The sequence below is a fragment of the Platichthys flesus genome, chromosome 14 (assembly GCF_949316205.1).
Source record: "Platichthys flesus chromosome 14, fPlaFle2.1, whole genome shotgun sequence".
Classification (NCBI taxonomy): domain Eukaryota; kingdom Metazoa; phylum Chordata; class Actinopteri; order Pleuronectiformes; family Pleuronectidae; genus Platichthys; species Platichthys flesus.
The window spans coordinates 10,619,017-10,634,629 of record NC_084958.1 but is presented as its reverse complement, the minus strand read 5'-3'; the positions used below and the strand labels follow the sequence as shown (position 1 = coordinate 10,634,629).

At 40.2% G+C, this 15,613-nt stretch overlaps 3 protein-coding genes across 3 annotated transcripts; 2 read left to right on the top strand and 1 right to left on the bottom strand.

The window, feature by feature from the left end:
- Positions 1–761: 761 nt before the first annotated feature.
- On the bottom strand, positions 762–3,190 carry rps28 (ribosomal protein S28). Its single transcript, XM_062405020.1, has 4 exons — positions 3,036–3,190; positions 2,698–2,745; positions 1,955–2,077; positions 762–887 (listed from the first exon to the last, which is right to left on the bottom strand). The coding sequence occupies exons 1-3, from the start codon at positions 3,072–3,074 to the stop codon at positions 1,955–1,957; spliced, it is 210 nt and encodes a 69-aa protein (XP_062261004.1). The 5' UTR covers positions 3,075–3,190; the 3' UTR covers positions 762–887.
- Positions 3,191–4,247: 1,057 nt separating this feature from the next.
- Positions 4,248–10,129, top strand: si:rp71-39b20.4 (potassium voltage-gated channel subfamily V member 2). The gene is made up of 4 exons (XM_062403640.1): positions 4,248–4,948; positions 5,060–5,693; positions 6,516–6,641; positions 8,031–10,129. Exons 1-4 carry the CDS (start codon positions 4,410–4,412, stop codon positions 8,346–8,348), a joined length of 1,617 nt encoding a protein of 538 aa, XP_062259624.1. The 5' UTR covers positions 4,248–4,409; the 3' UTR covers positions 8,349–10,129.
- Positions 10,130–12,399: 2,270 nt separating this feature from the next.
- Positions 12,400–13,207, top strand: insl3 (insulin-like 3 (Leydig cell)). Its single transcript, XM_062403704.1, has 2 exons — positions 12,400–12,595; positions 13,005–13,207. The coding sequence occupies exons 1-2, from the start codon at positions 12,400–12,402 to the stop codon at positions 13,205–13,207; spliced, it is 399 nt and encodes a 132-aa protein (XP_062259688.1).
- Positions 13,208–15,613: the final 2,406 nt, after the last annotated feature.

Genomic DNA, 15,613 nt, shown 5'->3' with positions numbered 1-15,613 from the left:
TTGATTTTACAGCAAACATAAATTCACCTTCTACACAAGTATATTAGTGCCAAGTAGGGCAAAGCAAGGTGGAAAATGTAAAATCATTAAAGCTACAGTAAACATATGCAGCAGGGTTAGGGATTATCATTATGGCCCATAGTTTTGTCCAGAAATACTTGGATCCTCAGAGTTTAAGTGGGGATAGGAATTGGTAAAACCAAAGTATTTCTAAAAACGTTAGTGGCGCTGCCCTCTGCTGGGCAGAATGTAGACTGCAAAGCTTGATTCCAGTAATAAATGTTATTTTCTTTAATTATATTCGACCACCATAAACAGTCAATTTAGTTTGTAAAAATAGAATGAGTGACAAAATAATTTAACTTGAACCCAAAACAGTGACGCAGATATACCAACTATCACCTTGACCTTTAGTCATTTAAAACAATAGACTCAAGTTCCACTGAGCTCTGAGTGTTGTCATACTGGAGATATTAGAGAAATATACACTATAAGATAAAATTAACTCTGTTGATGTTTCAAGGGAACAAAGCTAACTTGGATTACTTAATTTTGCAGGTATTTTAAAGTTCCAGTTTATTTAAACATCTGGGTGCAAGGAGGTTACCTGTATACCTTGACCCCTACAAAGAGCCAAAAAACTGTCAGAGAACACTTACTGATTGTGTCAGAGAAGTCAACTGACTGTGTCTGTGTTAATTATAGTGAGGAAAGAAAATAAAGTTAATCTTCTACTGAAAATAACAACTGAACTTCCACACTTTCATCTTGATAACGAAATTTATTTCAAAACAATCTGAAAGATTGAGGTGTTTGCCATTGCAAGCAAAGCTGATGGCGTCTTGTACTTCACATCGCTGGATGGCACCTCACATCTTCAGCGGGCACTGTGAATGAAGACGAGAGTTCAGTTACAACTCATCTCAGAAATATTAACATCCCACACAACTAACTGGCTTCGCAAGATTCTTTGTAAACAAGACAATACAAACAATGAACATGGATACGTGAACTATTTCAGGGATGAAATCTGATTTAAAAAAAGGACAGTTCGCCCCAAAAATGTACCTTTAAACATTGAGTTTCAGGGATTATCAGTGTTGCAGCAAAATCCAATTGAAGTAAAGGGACTTTAAAACGTAACAACTCAATTTACGTGTGTTTAGCCTAAATTTTCACTGTTGAATGACACAGGAGCAGCATGGAGGCCTTTTACGTTTTTTTTTTAATTAAAAGTGGTTACCAGTTACTGCAATTATATTGGATTTGGCCTCAACACGGTTTACCCCTGAAATTCCAAAAGAGTTTTGTGGACTCACCCACCCCTCCATCAGCACAGTGGTGAGTAGATAATGTCTATTTTCAATTTTGGGTGAACTATCCCTTTAATATTGTGAATCAATGTCAGTGTCGTCTTATTGTGATCAAATGTGGCTCTTTTTTAACTCAATCATCCATCTCCTGTTTGGTGTTTCAGGAATAACAGTCCTCTGATCAGCAAAGAGAACCACAGAACACTACACATGGCTGTAATACACAGCAGCAATGCATTTGAGTCACAATTGACATTTAAAATCATTGGTGAGCAAACCTTTGTCACTCAGTAAGACAAAGATGAAACAATTTATAACAATTTCAGGGCCCAGCTATAGTAACATTTGTGAGGCTTGACTTCTTGTTGATATTGTGTCAAAGAGCTTCTAATTCAGCTCCATGGTTAAAACAGTCCAATACAACTGTGGTGAAAATTCCATCAGTGTTGTACCATTACATTGTTCAGGGGTTTATAATGCATCTTGTTAGGTGACCTACGATACAATCTTTTGTTATATTCAATAATAAATAGTATTGTTTGGATAAGTCTAGAAATTGTGAAAGCACAAGTGTGGGCCCCCATTTAAGTCAAACACAAATAAGTGAACAGGTGGACTCGGCCTGGTCCATGTGCCCTCACCTATCGCAGCCTCCTGGCCTCTCTTTCAGACTCCAGAAGTGTGAGCACATCTCCCTCTCTGACTGGGCCCTTCACGTTCCTGATGATGGAGCGGTTGCTGTCGTCCATGAACTCAACACGGACCTGCAGGTGCACACGGATCATATTAAATACTAGACTTCCTGGGGGGAAATCTGACACAGGATGGTCTTCTTCAATGTTTTAAAAACCACTGATACATACACAGCAGCCTTTCTGCAGGGTTTATCAAGTTTAACATCAGATTTTGAAAGAGTTGGACTTTAACAATTAGGAATGATGAAGTTACAAACGTTTGTAATTTTGGTCAAGTTCACAGCTTAGCACGAATTCACAATTCTCACTGATCAACCAATGCACGAGCTAAATATTGAACCTAAATGAATGGATTAGAAAATACATCAACTTTAAAAGGTCCAAATATAAATATGGTCTGACTTACAGATCAATGCTTATGGAGATTTAACACCTTGATTGATTTATTTAAACTTTATAAAACATTAAGGATGTACTATAAGAACCATTATAGCTCGCTGCAGTGAAGGCCATTAAGAGTGAACCTACAATACAGCCAGATAAAAAAATGTTAACAGGCTTAGACCAATGATACTGATGTTATTTTTTGAGCAGCTCGGTTGACTTATAAAAAAAAAAAAGATTAGAGCATCAGAAAACACTACGTTTCACTGATGAACGTAGCCTTTAGCGTGTTAGCATTAGCATACCTGTGTACATTGTCCCTGGGAACCAGTTCTTCCGAGCACCTTGGTGACCTGAGAACAAAACGTACACGTTAAGGACATGGCAGCAGTATCGGTGATTGTCTCAAGTAGTGAGCGCACACGGTCCTGAGCAGTGAGCTCCAACCGGACGGTGGAGGATCAGACCGGAGCATGGACAGGCCTCCATGATGGAGGCTCGAGAGCCGCGCTGCGGTGCGTTAATCTCAGCTTTGAACGTCACTTAGCTTCGACTTGTTGGCACCGTGTGAAATAGTAACACTTTATGTAACTATCTATCCGTCTGCTTTTCTTCATTTACTCAATATTAATGGTTTTCTTACTCTGGCGAGCTTGATCGGCTGCACGCGGCTGGCGTCCATGTTGTCAGGTTAGACCGGAAAGGACGTCACGTGCTGCGGGGATGGTCTATATCCAGAGTAAAATCTTTCAGTCTATTCAAGTTTGATCATGCTTTGTAAAAATAAAGAATTGTATTAGATGTAACTTTAAGGCAACGCGTGGATAAAATGGTTAATCGTGTTAATTCAATTAAAACATAAACATTTTTGAGCAAAAAGTTTATTTGTTACATTTTTGTCCGTACTTCCGTTTCCGCTAGGTTGGGAAATACCATTGATAAAATCATCCATGGGTGGAAACCTGGGCTATACCATTATTTCCTCTCTCTTATATTATTCTATATTATATTATATTATATAATGATGTATATGAATAAATAGATCTAGATTAATAGAGTTTTCTCTGAATGGTTTTCTTGCTTTTATAAATTATATATTCATATATGTATATATATATGTATTTCTATAATAACACCGTCATAGTATATTTATAAACATATTTCTTCTTAATGTTTTCTACAAAATATATAAACTCTAAGAAAATAGGCTACATTCACATCAGTCTTCACTTTATTAAAATCCATGCATGTCTCCCTTTGGATCACAGTTAGTGATCAATGGTCTTTTCTCTTTTCATTTCACGTTTTGCCATTTTTTTGCTACCAATTTTCTTATCTAGATTCTGTGAACTAGAATTTAACCTGTACAATAAATAAAAAATGTTCCTAACCTAGTATTATTTCATCAAAATTTGACATTATTTTGATTTGGCTTTATTTTATTTTATATTAATCTAAGCAATGCTGAAAGGCTATCGTTGGAATTAAGAGAAAAATAGTTCAAACAAATATAGAATTCAGTTGATTCAGTCTTTATTTTACTGTTCGGCACATGCACAGAAGGACTGTAGCTGCATTGGTCTAGCCCGTGTAATCTACCTGCACCATTAGTACATCCTTCCTGTGAAGAAATCTGTCCTCAGCCTTGTAAGCAATACAACAGAGACATCACACCACCCCTTCTGCCTTTCCTCCTCTCAGAACGCAAAGCCTTAAATCACAACACTAATCCTTGTGAACAGTATTTTTAACTTGCGTTTGGACTGAAAGAACAGCAATAGGATTAGAGAATCAGTGAAGAGGCTGAATCCCTAACTCATGCAGTTGATCTTCTTGCATGCTGTCAGACAAGCACCAGAGCTTTGACTTTATCTTCATTTCAACCTGCAAGCAGCACGTTTTAAAGGACAAGGTTAATGGTGATCTTGGGGAATGCTACTGTTGTTGTTTTTCTCTGACTTGATCTGAACTCGACGAAGAACTTTTTTCTTGCTTTGTCTTCTGAGAAGCAGACACAATGACGACTATAAAGCCAAAGCTGAAGGTGCTGAAAAAGCGCCGCTCAAGCCTTTTTGCGACCATAAAGCGGGAAATGAGTTTTTCTCAAAGCATTGAAGAGCAGGAGTGCGAGTTCCCTTTTTCGCAGGACAGCTCGGTGAAACCATGGACGTCTATGGACAACCTTGATGCTCCTGATGAGAAACAAGAACCAAAAGAAGAACCGAAAAAAGAGGCTCCGAACCATAGGAAAACAAACATCGTCAACCTTAACGTGGGTGGAAGGGTGTTTCACATCCCGAAACATTTGGTCCTCCGACACCCGAAAACCAGGATAGGTGTCCTTGCCCTGTGTGATGATCCAGTCAAGCGACTGACGCTGTGTGACGATTACAATGTTCAGAACGACGAGTTATTTTTTGACAGGGACCCCAGGTTTTTCCACTACATTTTCCACTTCTACTGCAGTAATGTCCTGTGGGTGATGGATAGCCTTTGTCCTGTCAGCTTTGAGCAAGAGATGTCATTCTGGGGCCTGAAACTGAAGGACACTCCAAGGTGTGCTGCAGATCCATGATTAAGTACTCACTAGGTGTATTGTGTGGCTTTGTCTGTTACTGATTGTGTATTTTTGAAAATGTGTCTTAAATCTGCCCCTCCTCTGCTCAGGTGCTGCCGTATTTTGTTTGAGGAGAAGGTGGACGACATCCGAGACCAACTCAAGGTCAACCAGGAGCTTATTGATGAGATTAAGCCTCACCAGGACGAAGTAGGTTACAAGGTCATGTTTCTTGGAAACTTTCGGAAGGCCCTCTGGGACTTGATGGAGAATCCCTACTCCTCGCTTTCAGCCAAAGCGTTCGCTGTGTTTTCCAGCCTCTTTGTACTTATCTCCATTGTTGCCATGACGATGAACACAGTGAAAGAACTCAGGGAGTACAAGCTCGCCGGCAGAACCTACATGGAGTGGGTGGAGATTAGTTCAATCCTGTTCTTCACGTCCGAGTACTTCTTGCGACTACTCACCACATCCGACATCAAACGTTTCGTGAAGAGCGCCCTCAACTTTGTGGACATCGTGGCTGTCATGCCGTACTTCCTACAGCTCGTGTTCGAAACGTTTTTTATAGATGCAGAGGACATGAGCGCACAGGAAGATTTGAAGGCCATGGCAAGGGTCAGTAAGGTCAGCAAGGTGCTCAAGGTTGTGAAGCTGATGCGCATCTTCCGTATCTTGAAGCTCGCCCGTCACTCCACCGGCATGAGGGCCTTTGGTTTCACCATCCGCCAGTGCTCTGAGCAGGTACAGAGGAACATCACACAGATACATGAAAAATACACACTGGATAATTAACACACACAAAACGATGGAACACATTGGATTTTATATAAACACATGATTAATTGGCTGATGACTGTTTGTCTAAACTACAAATTTCCTTTTCTATATACATTTTTTTTTTCTTAGCACTTTCATAGAAATATTATGTGAACTGGAATTAGACCCACAGATTTTATACTATGTTTAAGATTAGATGTTACTTTTAATTGGCTGTACTTTATTTTGCAATGAGCAATTCTCTATGATATCACGTAATTGCAAAGAAATTGTCAGGAGAATATGTTGTGGAAACAATTTTGTTCATAGCGCTGTCAAGCTAGTTAGTTATTGGCTAGCTGATGAATTTAGCATTTAGCAGCTAAAGAGACAGATATTTATGACTGTGTTATTAGGGCCATGTTAAAGAAAAAATATCTTTAGATTTGAATAATGAATTTGTAATATTCTAAGGTTCAACATATCAACTTCGTAAGACGATGTTGTGTTTTGAACTTGTTTCCTCTGTGGCCGAAAATCAGTTAATGCAGGTTGGGTTTTAACATTGGCAACTGTTAAAACAGGAACCTTCAGAGATTGATGGGGATGAGTATTCATTTTAAGCATATTTATCAAATATGGGATTTAATTTACTAGTCCGAGAACTCAAGATGCTTTGCTTTTTTTCCTTTACCCAACTTACTGTGATAAACTGTAACATCATCACATGACCTGATTGGTGGTGCAAGATTTATAAATCTATTGATCTGCACTGTTGTTGACATATACTCCTCTGTTCTTATTCAGGTATGCTGTCTGTTCCTGTTCATTGCTATGGGCATCTTCACCTTCTCTGCTCTGATGCACTCTGTGGAGGTGGATCAGCCGGGGACACCATTCAGCAGCATTCCAGACGCCTGGTGGTGGGCTGCGGTGAGAGACAGAAACTACAATTTTTTTCTTAAATTCTAAATAACAGGAATGTGTTGGTCTCAGGACGGTGGTCAGCCCTCAGAGCTGGGATTTTAATGAACTTAACTGGATCCAAATATTAATTAATCAATATGATTTTTTCATTTCTTACATTTTCCCTTAACCTTTAATATGTAATGAATGAAGTAAAAATGGGATTACGCCATGGTTGATACAACACAGTCCAATTTAATTAGCACTAAACTACATATTCATATAATGCCTGGTAACACCTGAATGGCCTCTAATGTTTTTATTACTATGAACGGAGCAAGAATTGGAGAATTCAACCAGCTCTGATGGCTGCTACTTAGATTCCTCCGGATCAATTAACTAGGTTATGGACTTTGCTAAGCTGTTTCGCTTCGCAGTACTGCAGGGACTGGGCAGAGGCTCACGGGGGGTGTGAGCATGATCGGGCAGTGCAGTGGATTTCAGGTGTCAAGGATTAGGCCTACCGGGATTTGCTGCTGTCTGCCTAGGCAGACCAAGACAAGAGTGCACAGGACAGCACAGAGTCATGTCCTGGGCTATTTCTGTGGATCTTCCAAGCCGGGCATTGACGATAGAATTATATATAAAGAGTCATTGTGTAATCTCACTTTGTGAATGAATAGCTGGCGAAACAGAGTTTAACATAAGTCTCTCAAAAGGTGGACACATGATTATTACCCATCTAACAGTGTATGTTTCAGTAATGTATTTCCGTAGGGTTAACAGATGTGAAGATCCGAGGAGTGTTCATCTGAAAAGCTGTCTTGTTCTTTGTCTTGTTGTGAAACACTGAGTTATCAACGTCATTCGATGGCAGATCTCCTACAAAAGGGTCAACATGGAAAACAAATGCGTTGTTTCCCACAAAGCTTTTACAACATTTGACTTTCTTCATGTTGGCCTCAGTGCTACTATACATCATCAGCATCTCTCTGTTTCTTTTCACTCTCATTTAAGGACATTTGTTTTTTTATTTATCTGGCGGCAGCTGTCAACTGATATGTGTCTAATCCCCTATAATTCCACTAATGCGTCTCGTTCTCGAGCCAAACACAGTGATTGCATTCGAGAGATCGTAAAAGTGTTGCACTACATTCCTGGGAGTTTATTTAATCCTGCTCATTCTCAACTTGCAACACTCCCAATGATCAGCTACGGCGTATTTTGATCATCAGATTCTCTTGAAGCCAGGGGCCAGAGGGAAGTTTTTGGGGCAGGATGAAAAGTTCAACGAGGATGAGAAATTCCAATGAACTTTTCCATCGTGTTCCATATTTATTCATGTTAAGTGAAGTAGCAGGAGGAGTACAGATCACTCATTCAACATGGCTCCTGTTCCTCTTTCTCTTCCTGCAGGTGAGCATCTCCACCGTGGGCTACGGAGATGTGGTCCCCATCTCCTATCTTGGCCGCTGTGTGGCGTTTGGCTGCATCTCGTTCGGCATCATCCTCAACGGCATGCCCATCTCCATTCTCTTCAACAAGTTCTCAGACTACTACGCCAAACTGAAGGAGCAGGAATACACGTTTTCAAACACGGAGCGCACCTTCCAGCTCAAGAAACGTCTGAGGCGCAAGTTTGACAGCTGCTATGAACCACAGCCAGAGGACTCGGAGGACGAGGTCCACTACCGGCCCTGCGGAAGGCAAGCGACCCATGAGAGCGAGGACTGAGAGGAGCTGCAGTGTTGCGTACGCTCTAACCCTAAATGGCCTTATCATCCATGGGTCCGGAAAGTGTGAGACCCCATCTGCCTCCAACTCTGAATGGGCGTGATTTAAGATAAAGAGTCTAAGCGGAGTAAATGGAGGCAGCAGCATTAAAGTTGAGATAAGCTTTAAGCCTTGACTTAACAGTAGGTTGCTGTTTGCACGCCATGGGTGACGACTCTGTCGAATGAGACATGATGCGCCCACTGGACAGCTTGTGATATGTTTCTAAGAAAAGGAAGTGGCTGAGTTTAATTCTGACCCGACTGGAATAGATGTTTGGCATAAGGAGGTCAAGCACCAACATTATTAAGGAAGCAATGCTGTACTGATCACTTCGAAGGGGCAAGATGCTTGTGAAGAAATATTTTTATTCAAAGTGCTATTCACGAACTGTTGTGGACAATGCCTGATACACACACAGTATAATTATGATTAGTAGGCTTGTATAAGGTTCTGGCCAGTAGCTGGACTGGGAGTTACCGTCTCCCACTTTCTGTGAACTAAGGAAATATAAGTGTAGCAGCAAAGAAAATGTCTCGATCTTCATGCACCTAGATGCAAAGCTCCCATGTGCAAAGTTATATGTCTGAAAAGTGTCATTCCTGAGTCATTGTTTTCTGTTCGGGCACCTCAGTGTTTACTCGACCGGACCTCAGTGGGAGCAGAGATGAAGCTGTGGGCGTGTCGAGAGCACGAGTGTAATTCTGTTGTAAGGGATTACCAGGATTTGCACTTGCGCCTCCTGCCTGGTCCGACAGGAACAGAAGCAGATCATGTCCGGGGCTATTTCTATCCAACGCATCCAACGTGCTTACAAGTCCCTCTCATGAATGACAGCCGATCCATTTGTTTCTGATATAAGTCTCTCAAGCAAGGAAATGGAGATAAGAGACAGTGGGGCTTATAACTGTCATTGAGCATTTAAGTGTGGCACAATCCCTGCAGGGAGTGAGAAGTGAGCTCCATGGTGTTGGATCAGTCATGGTCTGTCTCTGACTGCTGGTTGTGTTCAGCTCTATTGCTATACGTTCATTAAAGAACCCATCATTTACACCTTGTTATTAAGTTTATATAGATCTCTGAGTTCCTCTCAACATGTCTCTCATTTACATTTAAAAACCATGAAAAAGTGTATTTTGCACATTTGGCCCCTTTAAACGAGTTCCTCAACAGTTCTTTAGGGACTAGACATATCTAAAGTGTTAAAGTGTTGTGTTGACCTCTCAATGCATCAGGTCAAAGACATTTTTCCACCCATATGAAACATAATTAAAAGCAGTTATGTATGTTCAATCAATGTTTGTACAAATTACCAATACATTACAAATACTTCTTGTTTTCCTCAAAGTGATCCATTTGTACGATTTCTATCTACATTTCCTCTGATGCAACCGAGTGTCACAGAGTGAAATCTGTGGATCAATTTCACCCTCCTACATGGATGGTTGACGGTGATAAAAGCAGGACAGGACAGGAAAGGAAATTAAAAGAAGGACATTTCATCATATATATTTTATTTTATAGGCAAATCTTGTATTATTTATGCCATTTCGTTTTCAGAATTAAAATCTGTGTATTACACTAACTGTAAATAATGCTGTAAAATTTATTATTTTTTCTTTATTGTGCATAAAAACACACAAATACATCACAGTTTGGACAGCAGTTTGAACACAGATCTGTATTATGCATTTAAATTTATACTTCTAAAAAATGAATTTCCTTCTGAACAATAAAACCAATCTCCTCATAACGCTCGTTCTTGTTTTTCTTTTGAATACAAAGGGACTTGATGTGTGTGTAGTAACAGACACTTGTCTCATTCGTCTGAAGGAGATCACTGCCTGTCTAATGGTGTTACAGGATAAGGTATATGGGAGAGATGCCAGTGGATTAATTGTGTCGTCAGCGTCTATTAAAAATCAACAGTACTGACAAGTTCTGGCTGTCTCATGTGACTCAGTCAGGACTGAGTGGACAGGAATACATGCACTTAGGAAACCTCAGGGAAAGATCAGAGACATACACACACAAACACACACACACACACACACACATATGTATATATATGTATATATATAAAGAGAGAGAGAGAGAGAAAGAGAGGGAGAGAGAGAATATTGCAAATAACATTCTTATATTTGATGTATAATCTTTATCTTGGTGAAGACGGACATGATGTTGTATACACAGGCTGTAGGAATGTTTGCACTATTAACCAGAACGATTTAAGAGCCAGAACCTCTATGTGTAGCACTTTAGCTGCTCTATTGTGTACGGGATGTTGTCGTTCTTCGACAGAGGAGAAAGTCAAAAAGCCAAATGCAAGTCTACGTAAAAAGGCTGAGCCGTTACGATGGGACAGAATCTGTAATCTTAAACATCCAGTGTGTTTCTTATGGAATATCACACATGGGGGCGACAATATGCCAGTTGGTTTAGTTCAGTGTTAACAAGTCGAGGACGGCACAACAATAAATCTTCTTCACGGTAATACAGCAGGATCTGTATAAAAGAGCCTTAAACTGCACAGTCGGGGGATAATACTCTGATTTGAACAGGCCTCGTCCACATTACAGCCACTTGATCCATTCTTTATAAACATATATTGAGAAGTGCCGCTTTAAACCTGATCATCTTTAACAGAATGGCCCTGAAAAACTGCCTCTTAATGCAAACGAGGGTGTTTCCTGACCCAGAGTGCTCCCCTGATCCATACCACATTCATCCATCAAGTCTCATGGGAATCTGTCCAGTGGTTTTTTACGTAATTCTTGTAAATAACAGACAAACCAGCAGACGGACAGGGGTGAAAACATAACCTCCTTTTCAGGGGTGATGCACAAATAAGAAAAAGAACATGGAAACAGTCCCTTTCTAGTGGGCCAGAAATGAATGGAGGATTTTGCATCTATAATTATGGCCTCCTGCAAAATGCAAAAAGATTGCATTTCTGAAAACAAAAAAGTATTTTCCCTGACTTAGATGAGACATATATGAAGTTAATTCAATATCTGTAAATAATATGCAAATGCACTTTCTTGAATCTTATGCTAATAAACAGCATTAATATTAACTCCCTAAATAAATAAGAGAAGCGAGAGAGACATTTTCACCTCTATATCCTGTTGTCAGCAGGCAGCAGCTGAGAGCCATAAACCAAACACCACTCAGCAGGTTAAAAAGCCAGGCATCGCCACAGGAACATTTAGGACATGGAAGTGCCACCGTTTCTGTTTTTTTTCGTGGGTGTCGGCAATATTGAATCGTTCGTGTTTGGCCTGTTTATGATACTTCTGAATTATCCGGGGTGAGCAAGTCTGTGTGAAGTGTTGCGTCAATATCCTTGACATCTTCTCGCCAGTCGCACGCTGTTCTGTTCGCTCCCATCCCTCAAGATGTGTCCTGATAAGGTGCCAAAGCCCATCACATTCAAGGGAAAGAGTTCACCGTCACAAAATGATTAACGACCACACTCTTAATCAAATACACGTAGAGTCTGAAATATGGCATGAAATATGAAATAAACAACCCAAAATCTGCATTCAAATCTTTAAAACCCAGGACTTGTTTGCATCTAAACTGCTCGAAATCCATCTGGGGTTTTCTGCCTTTCTTTGTTAAGGCCCGAACTCAAACCTCTGTTTGGTTCCAGATGTTCATACGAGGCTCTAATGAGTATTTCTTTGCCCATAATGTTGCCTATAATGTGTTTACGAGCTTGAGTGACCGTAAGAGCAGATTTTTACGAGAGTTTCATCCTTGAGCAGACTTCTCATCACTGTCATGCCGAGCTCTGGATCAGGACATGCTTTTCCCTCGTCAAGGCCGAATACATGCTTAGAAGAACCCGCGGCCTCTGCGTTTTAAAAAATTGCCTCAATGGGCAATGCTGGTTCACTATATAAACCCCCTCGAGTTCACCTCATAAGTCATCACGGATCCTGTCCTCACACCACAGCTCACCACGCTCAGTTCCTGACCGACTCAAGGAGAAGTGACTCGTTTTGCGATGGCTGCTGCGAAGTTCTTGGTGTCTGTGCTGGTTGTGCTCGTGGCCGCGGAGTGTGCCGTTCACGCACAGGAGAGGATTAAGATGTGCGGGCGGGAGCTGATCCGTCTGGCCGTCTCCACCTGTGGTAACTCACGTCTGAGGAGAAGCCTCCTGGACTCGGAGCCGGGCCAGCATCAGACCATCACTCCTCCCTGTGAGTACTTTAGGTTCCATTTCTCTACTTTCACAGCGGTTCAGAGTTCACTCCAAACTCCAAGATTGAAGAATATTATCAAAAAATGCAGGCGCTATTCGAAATGTATATTTAGCTGTTGTTCGACGCACAAAATAATATAATACATGAAACATGTGAAGACAACTATACATTACCCAGAATAAAATGTCATTAAAATAGAAATTGCTGTATAGGAACAGGAGTGGAAAATTACAAATCAAGTAAAAGTTGACCCGTGTACCTGCAACCTTGTTTGGGACCCCTCGGAAATCATGAGGACACATCTCAAGGTTTTTAACCCATGACAATACGTTTTTCTGATAAATCCTTTCATTTGTCTTTTGTTTCCTCTCTGCTCTCCACATACCGCTGCTTCTCATCCGAACAGGGGACCATGACGCGGCCGCAGAGGAGCTCCGGGCTGCAGAGGCCGCCCCCACCCCCCCAGAGTCTGACGAGAAGAGAGACGTCCTCTCCCTGGCCCCTCACTGGTACCCCATGTCCTCCCGGATCAGACGGACTGCTGGGAGAATATCCGAGATCTGCTGCGAGAAAGGATGCAGCCTGAAAGAGCTGATACAGTTCTGCTAGGTTCGGATTCTGACCTGTCACACACTACAATTCCTAAAGTGTTGTGGTCCGTGTTGAGTTTCCTCCGATAGAAAGATTCCTGCTAGTTCTTTAGTGATGTAGTTTTCCTACAAACACTGCACTTCAGTAATTTTAGATACTTGATCATATTTAATAAATTATTTACATGTCAGGGCAAAAGACAAAATTTCATGGCAAGACTGTCAAATTGAAATAGTTGTTTATTTTGTACTAATATAATTTATTCTCTCTTCATCACTTTAGAAAAAAATATTTGTTGCTCTCACACTAGACTGCAATAAAGCTTTTGATGATTATTTATGAGACCTCATCCCCTCTCTGTGATTTCTCTGCGTTTTATGGTTTTCATCAGTGTCCGTCTGTTATTCAGCAGCGTTACACAAAAACTACAGGAGGGATTTCTGCGATGCTCGGTGGAAGGATGTGATATGGGTCGGGGAAGAAACCAGTAACTTCTGTTTCATTTGGTCCGAATATTTCAGTCCACTGCCTTCATAATTTCTCATTTACTACAACTACATCAAAGACTGTGATTTGATAATGATCACATTGCACTATGTGCTTAGGACAATGATGTAAACATTGCCAAGTTCTCAGTGCTTATACTGTGTGAAATTACCGGAATCCAAATTAACTTTAAAGTTTAGTCGTTGGTTACATCCTTCACCTCTGGGGCCTCTTGTCCGCACACATCAGCCGACACAGCCCCAATCGACACCTGTCAATTCTGCACAACTAAAGAACGACACTTATTACCCCCTGTTTTGTTATTTCAGTTTGAAATTGTATAATTAAAGCTGAAGAGAAATTAAACTAAATTACACTTTCAAGCATGGAAACACACACATGGAAACACACACATACACACACACACACACACATACACACACTCAGTGAGGTATAAACAGTGCTTTTAAAGTAACACACTTGAATGATGGACAGTGTGAGTGCAGTTTACCGCTCTATGATTGTATTGACTAAATCGGATTGAGGCCATTGGCTGAGTCGTTCAGCACTGAAATGATCTCTGTAGCCCGGCCAGCTCCTCACACTGAGGGCTGAATAATTCTCTCAATGGATAATCAAATGTGTTGCTGATTATCTTCCACTCTACGCTGCAGATGTTCCTAAATGACTCCTAATGGCAGAAGTCATTCAGCCCACAGTGACTGATTGGTTAATTGGTTTTATTTGGGGAGGGATGGATTGCTGTTATTTTGCTGCATCATCAGACACGAAGCCCCAAGATGAATTTAGATCAGGGCGGATATAGAACATTCTGTTTAGATGCTTTAACTACAGATACTTAGAGAATACAACAGTCGGATAATGTTTGTCAAAACAGTTGGATATGTCTGGAAAACTGAAACATGTTTTATACACACTTCACATCAGTCCCCGATCCATTCATTCTGTAGAGTGGTCATCAGTTAATTGAGAAAAGGAAGGAGGAGAAGAAGAAGAAGGAGGAGGAGGAGGAGGAGGAGGAGGAGGAGGAGAATGAGGAGGAGGAGGAGGAGGAGGAGGAGGAGAAGAAGAAGAAGAAGAAGAAGAAGAAGAAGAAGAAGAAGAAACAACAACAACAACAATCATTATTATCATTATTAATAAGTTAAAAGCTGTAGTGTAAAATAGACGAGGGTTTTTCCGTCCAATATACAACTTTAGCCCTGTAAATATTTATTTGTTATATAGAATTACATTTTACGAATTACCTGTGAGTCATTTTGATTTGCAGTGCACCAAATAGGAATTTGCAATAAAAAAAGAAAAGAAGTCAAGTATTAAGTAAAGAGGTGATTTATTTTCTTCAATTGACATTGAGCAAAGAAAAGTAAATGAATCTGAATTAATAAACAAATAAATACACCAAAAAAGAAACAAAATCCTTTTGATTCTCAGGCAGGTTCTTTTTTCTGGGATGTCTCAGGCAGATATTGGAGAAAACAATCTTATCAGATGTAAAGTAAGTCACAATGATTATTAAAATATGTGGTAGGAGTATGATTCTGGATTGAAATTCATGGTTAAATCAGAGAGCCTATCTATAATAATATTAGTCGGCTGAACTTATCAAATCTTCCCATAGACAAACATTCAGTGCAACATAGAAGAGAAAGAAGTTTCTAAATGTAAGTGATTAATTAATCTTCAGCATTTGTTTGAAGGTAATTTCTTCAGTAGCAACAACTCCTCTATGATTTATATTAACAGCAACATGTCTTCCTCTATTAGAACCAAATAAATCAATAGTTCCAAGAGAACAGTTCAAATTGTGCTCAAATTAAACACTTGCAGAATAAATTGAATATAATATCGTACATATAGAAAAATAAAAGCCATGCACACACAACAGACAAAATGTAGCTCTAGACATTTGATGCA

What these genes read in the sequence shown, in the direction of transcription:
- rps28 (XM_062405020.1), bottom strand. Translation starts at nt 3,074, where the DNA reads ATGGACGCCAGCCGCGTGCAGCCGATCAAGCTCGCCAGA. An exon ending in AGCCGATCAAGCTCGCCAGA is followed by an intron (nt 2,746 to 3,035) that starts GTAAGAAAACCA and finishes TTTTGTTCTCAG; the next exon opens with GTCACCAAGGTGCTCGGAAG. An exon ending in CCCAGGGACAATGTACACAG is followed by an intron (nt 2,078 to 2,697) that starts GTATGCTAATGC and finishes GTGCACCTGCAG; the next exon opens with GTCCGTGTTGAGTTCATGGA.
- insl3 (XM_062403704.1), top strand. Translation starts at nt 12,400, where the DNA reads ATGGCTGCTGCGAAGTTCTTGGTGTCTGTGCTGGTTGTGCTCGTGGCC. An exon ending in TCAGACCATCACTCCTCCCT is followed by an intron (nt 12,596 to 13,004) that starts GTGAGTACTTTA and finishes TCATCCGAACAG; the next exon opens with GGGACCATGACGCGGCCGCA.
- si:rp71-39b20.4 (XM_062403640.1), top strand. Translation starts at nt 4,410, where the DNA reads ATGACGACTATAAAGCCAAAGCTGAAGGTGCTGAAAAAGCGCCGCTCA. An exon ending in TCCGCCAGTGCTCTGAGCAG is followed by an intron (nt 5,694 to 6,515) that starts GTACAGAGGAAC and finishes GTTCTTATTCAG; the next exon opens with GTATGCTGTCTGTTCCTGTT. An exon ending in ACGCCTGGTGGTGGGCTGCG is followed by an intron (nt 6,642 to 8,030) that starts GTGAGAGACAGA and finishes CTCTTCCTGCAG; the next exon opens with GTGAGCATCTCCACCGTGGG.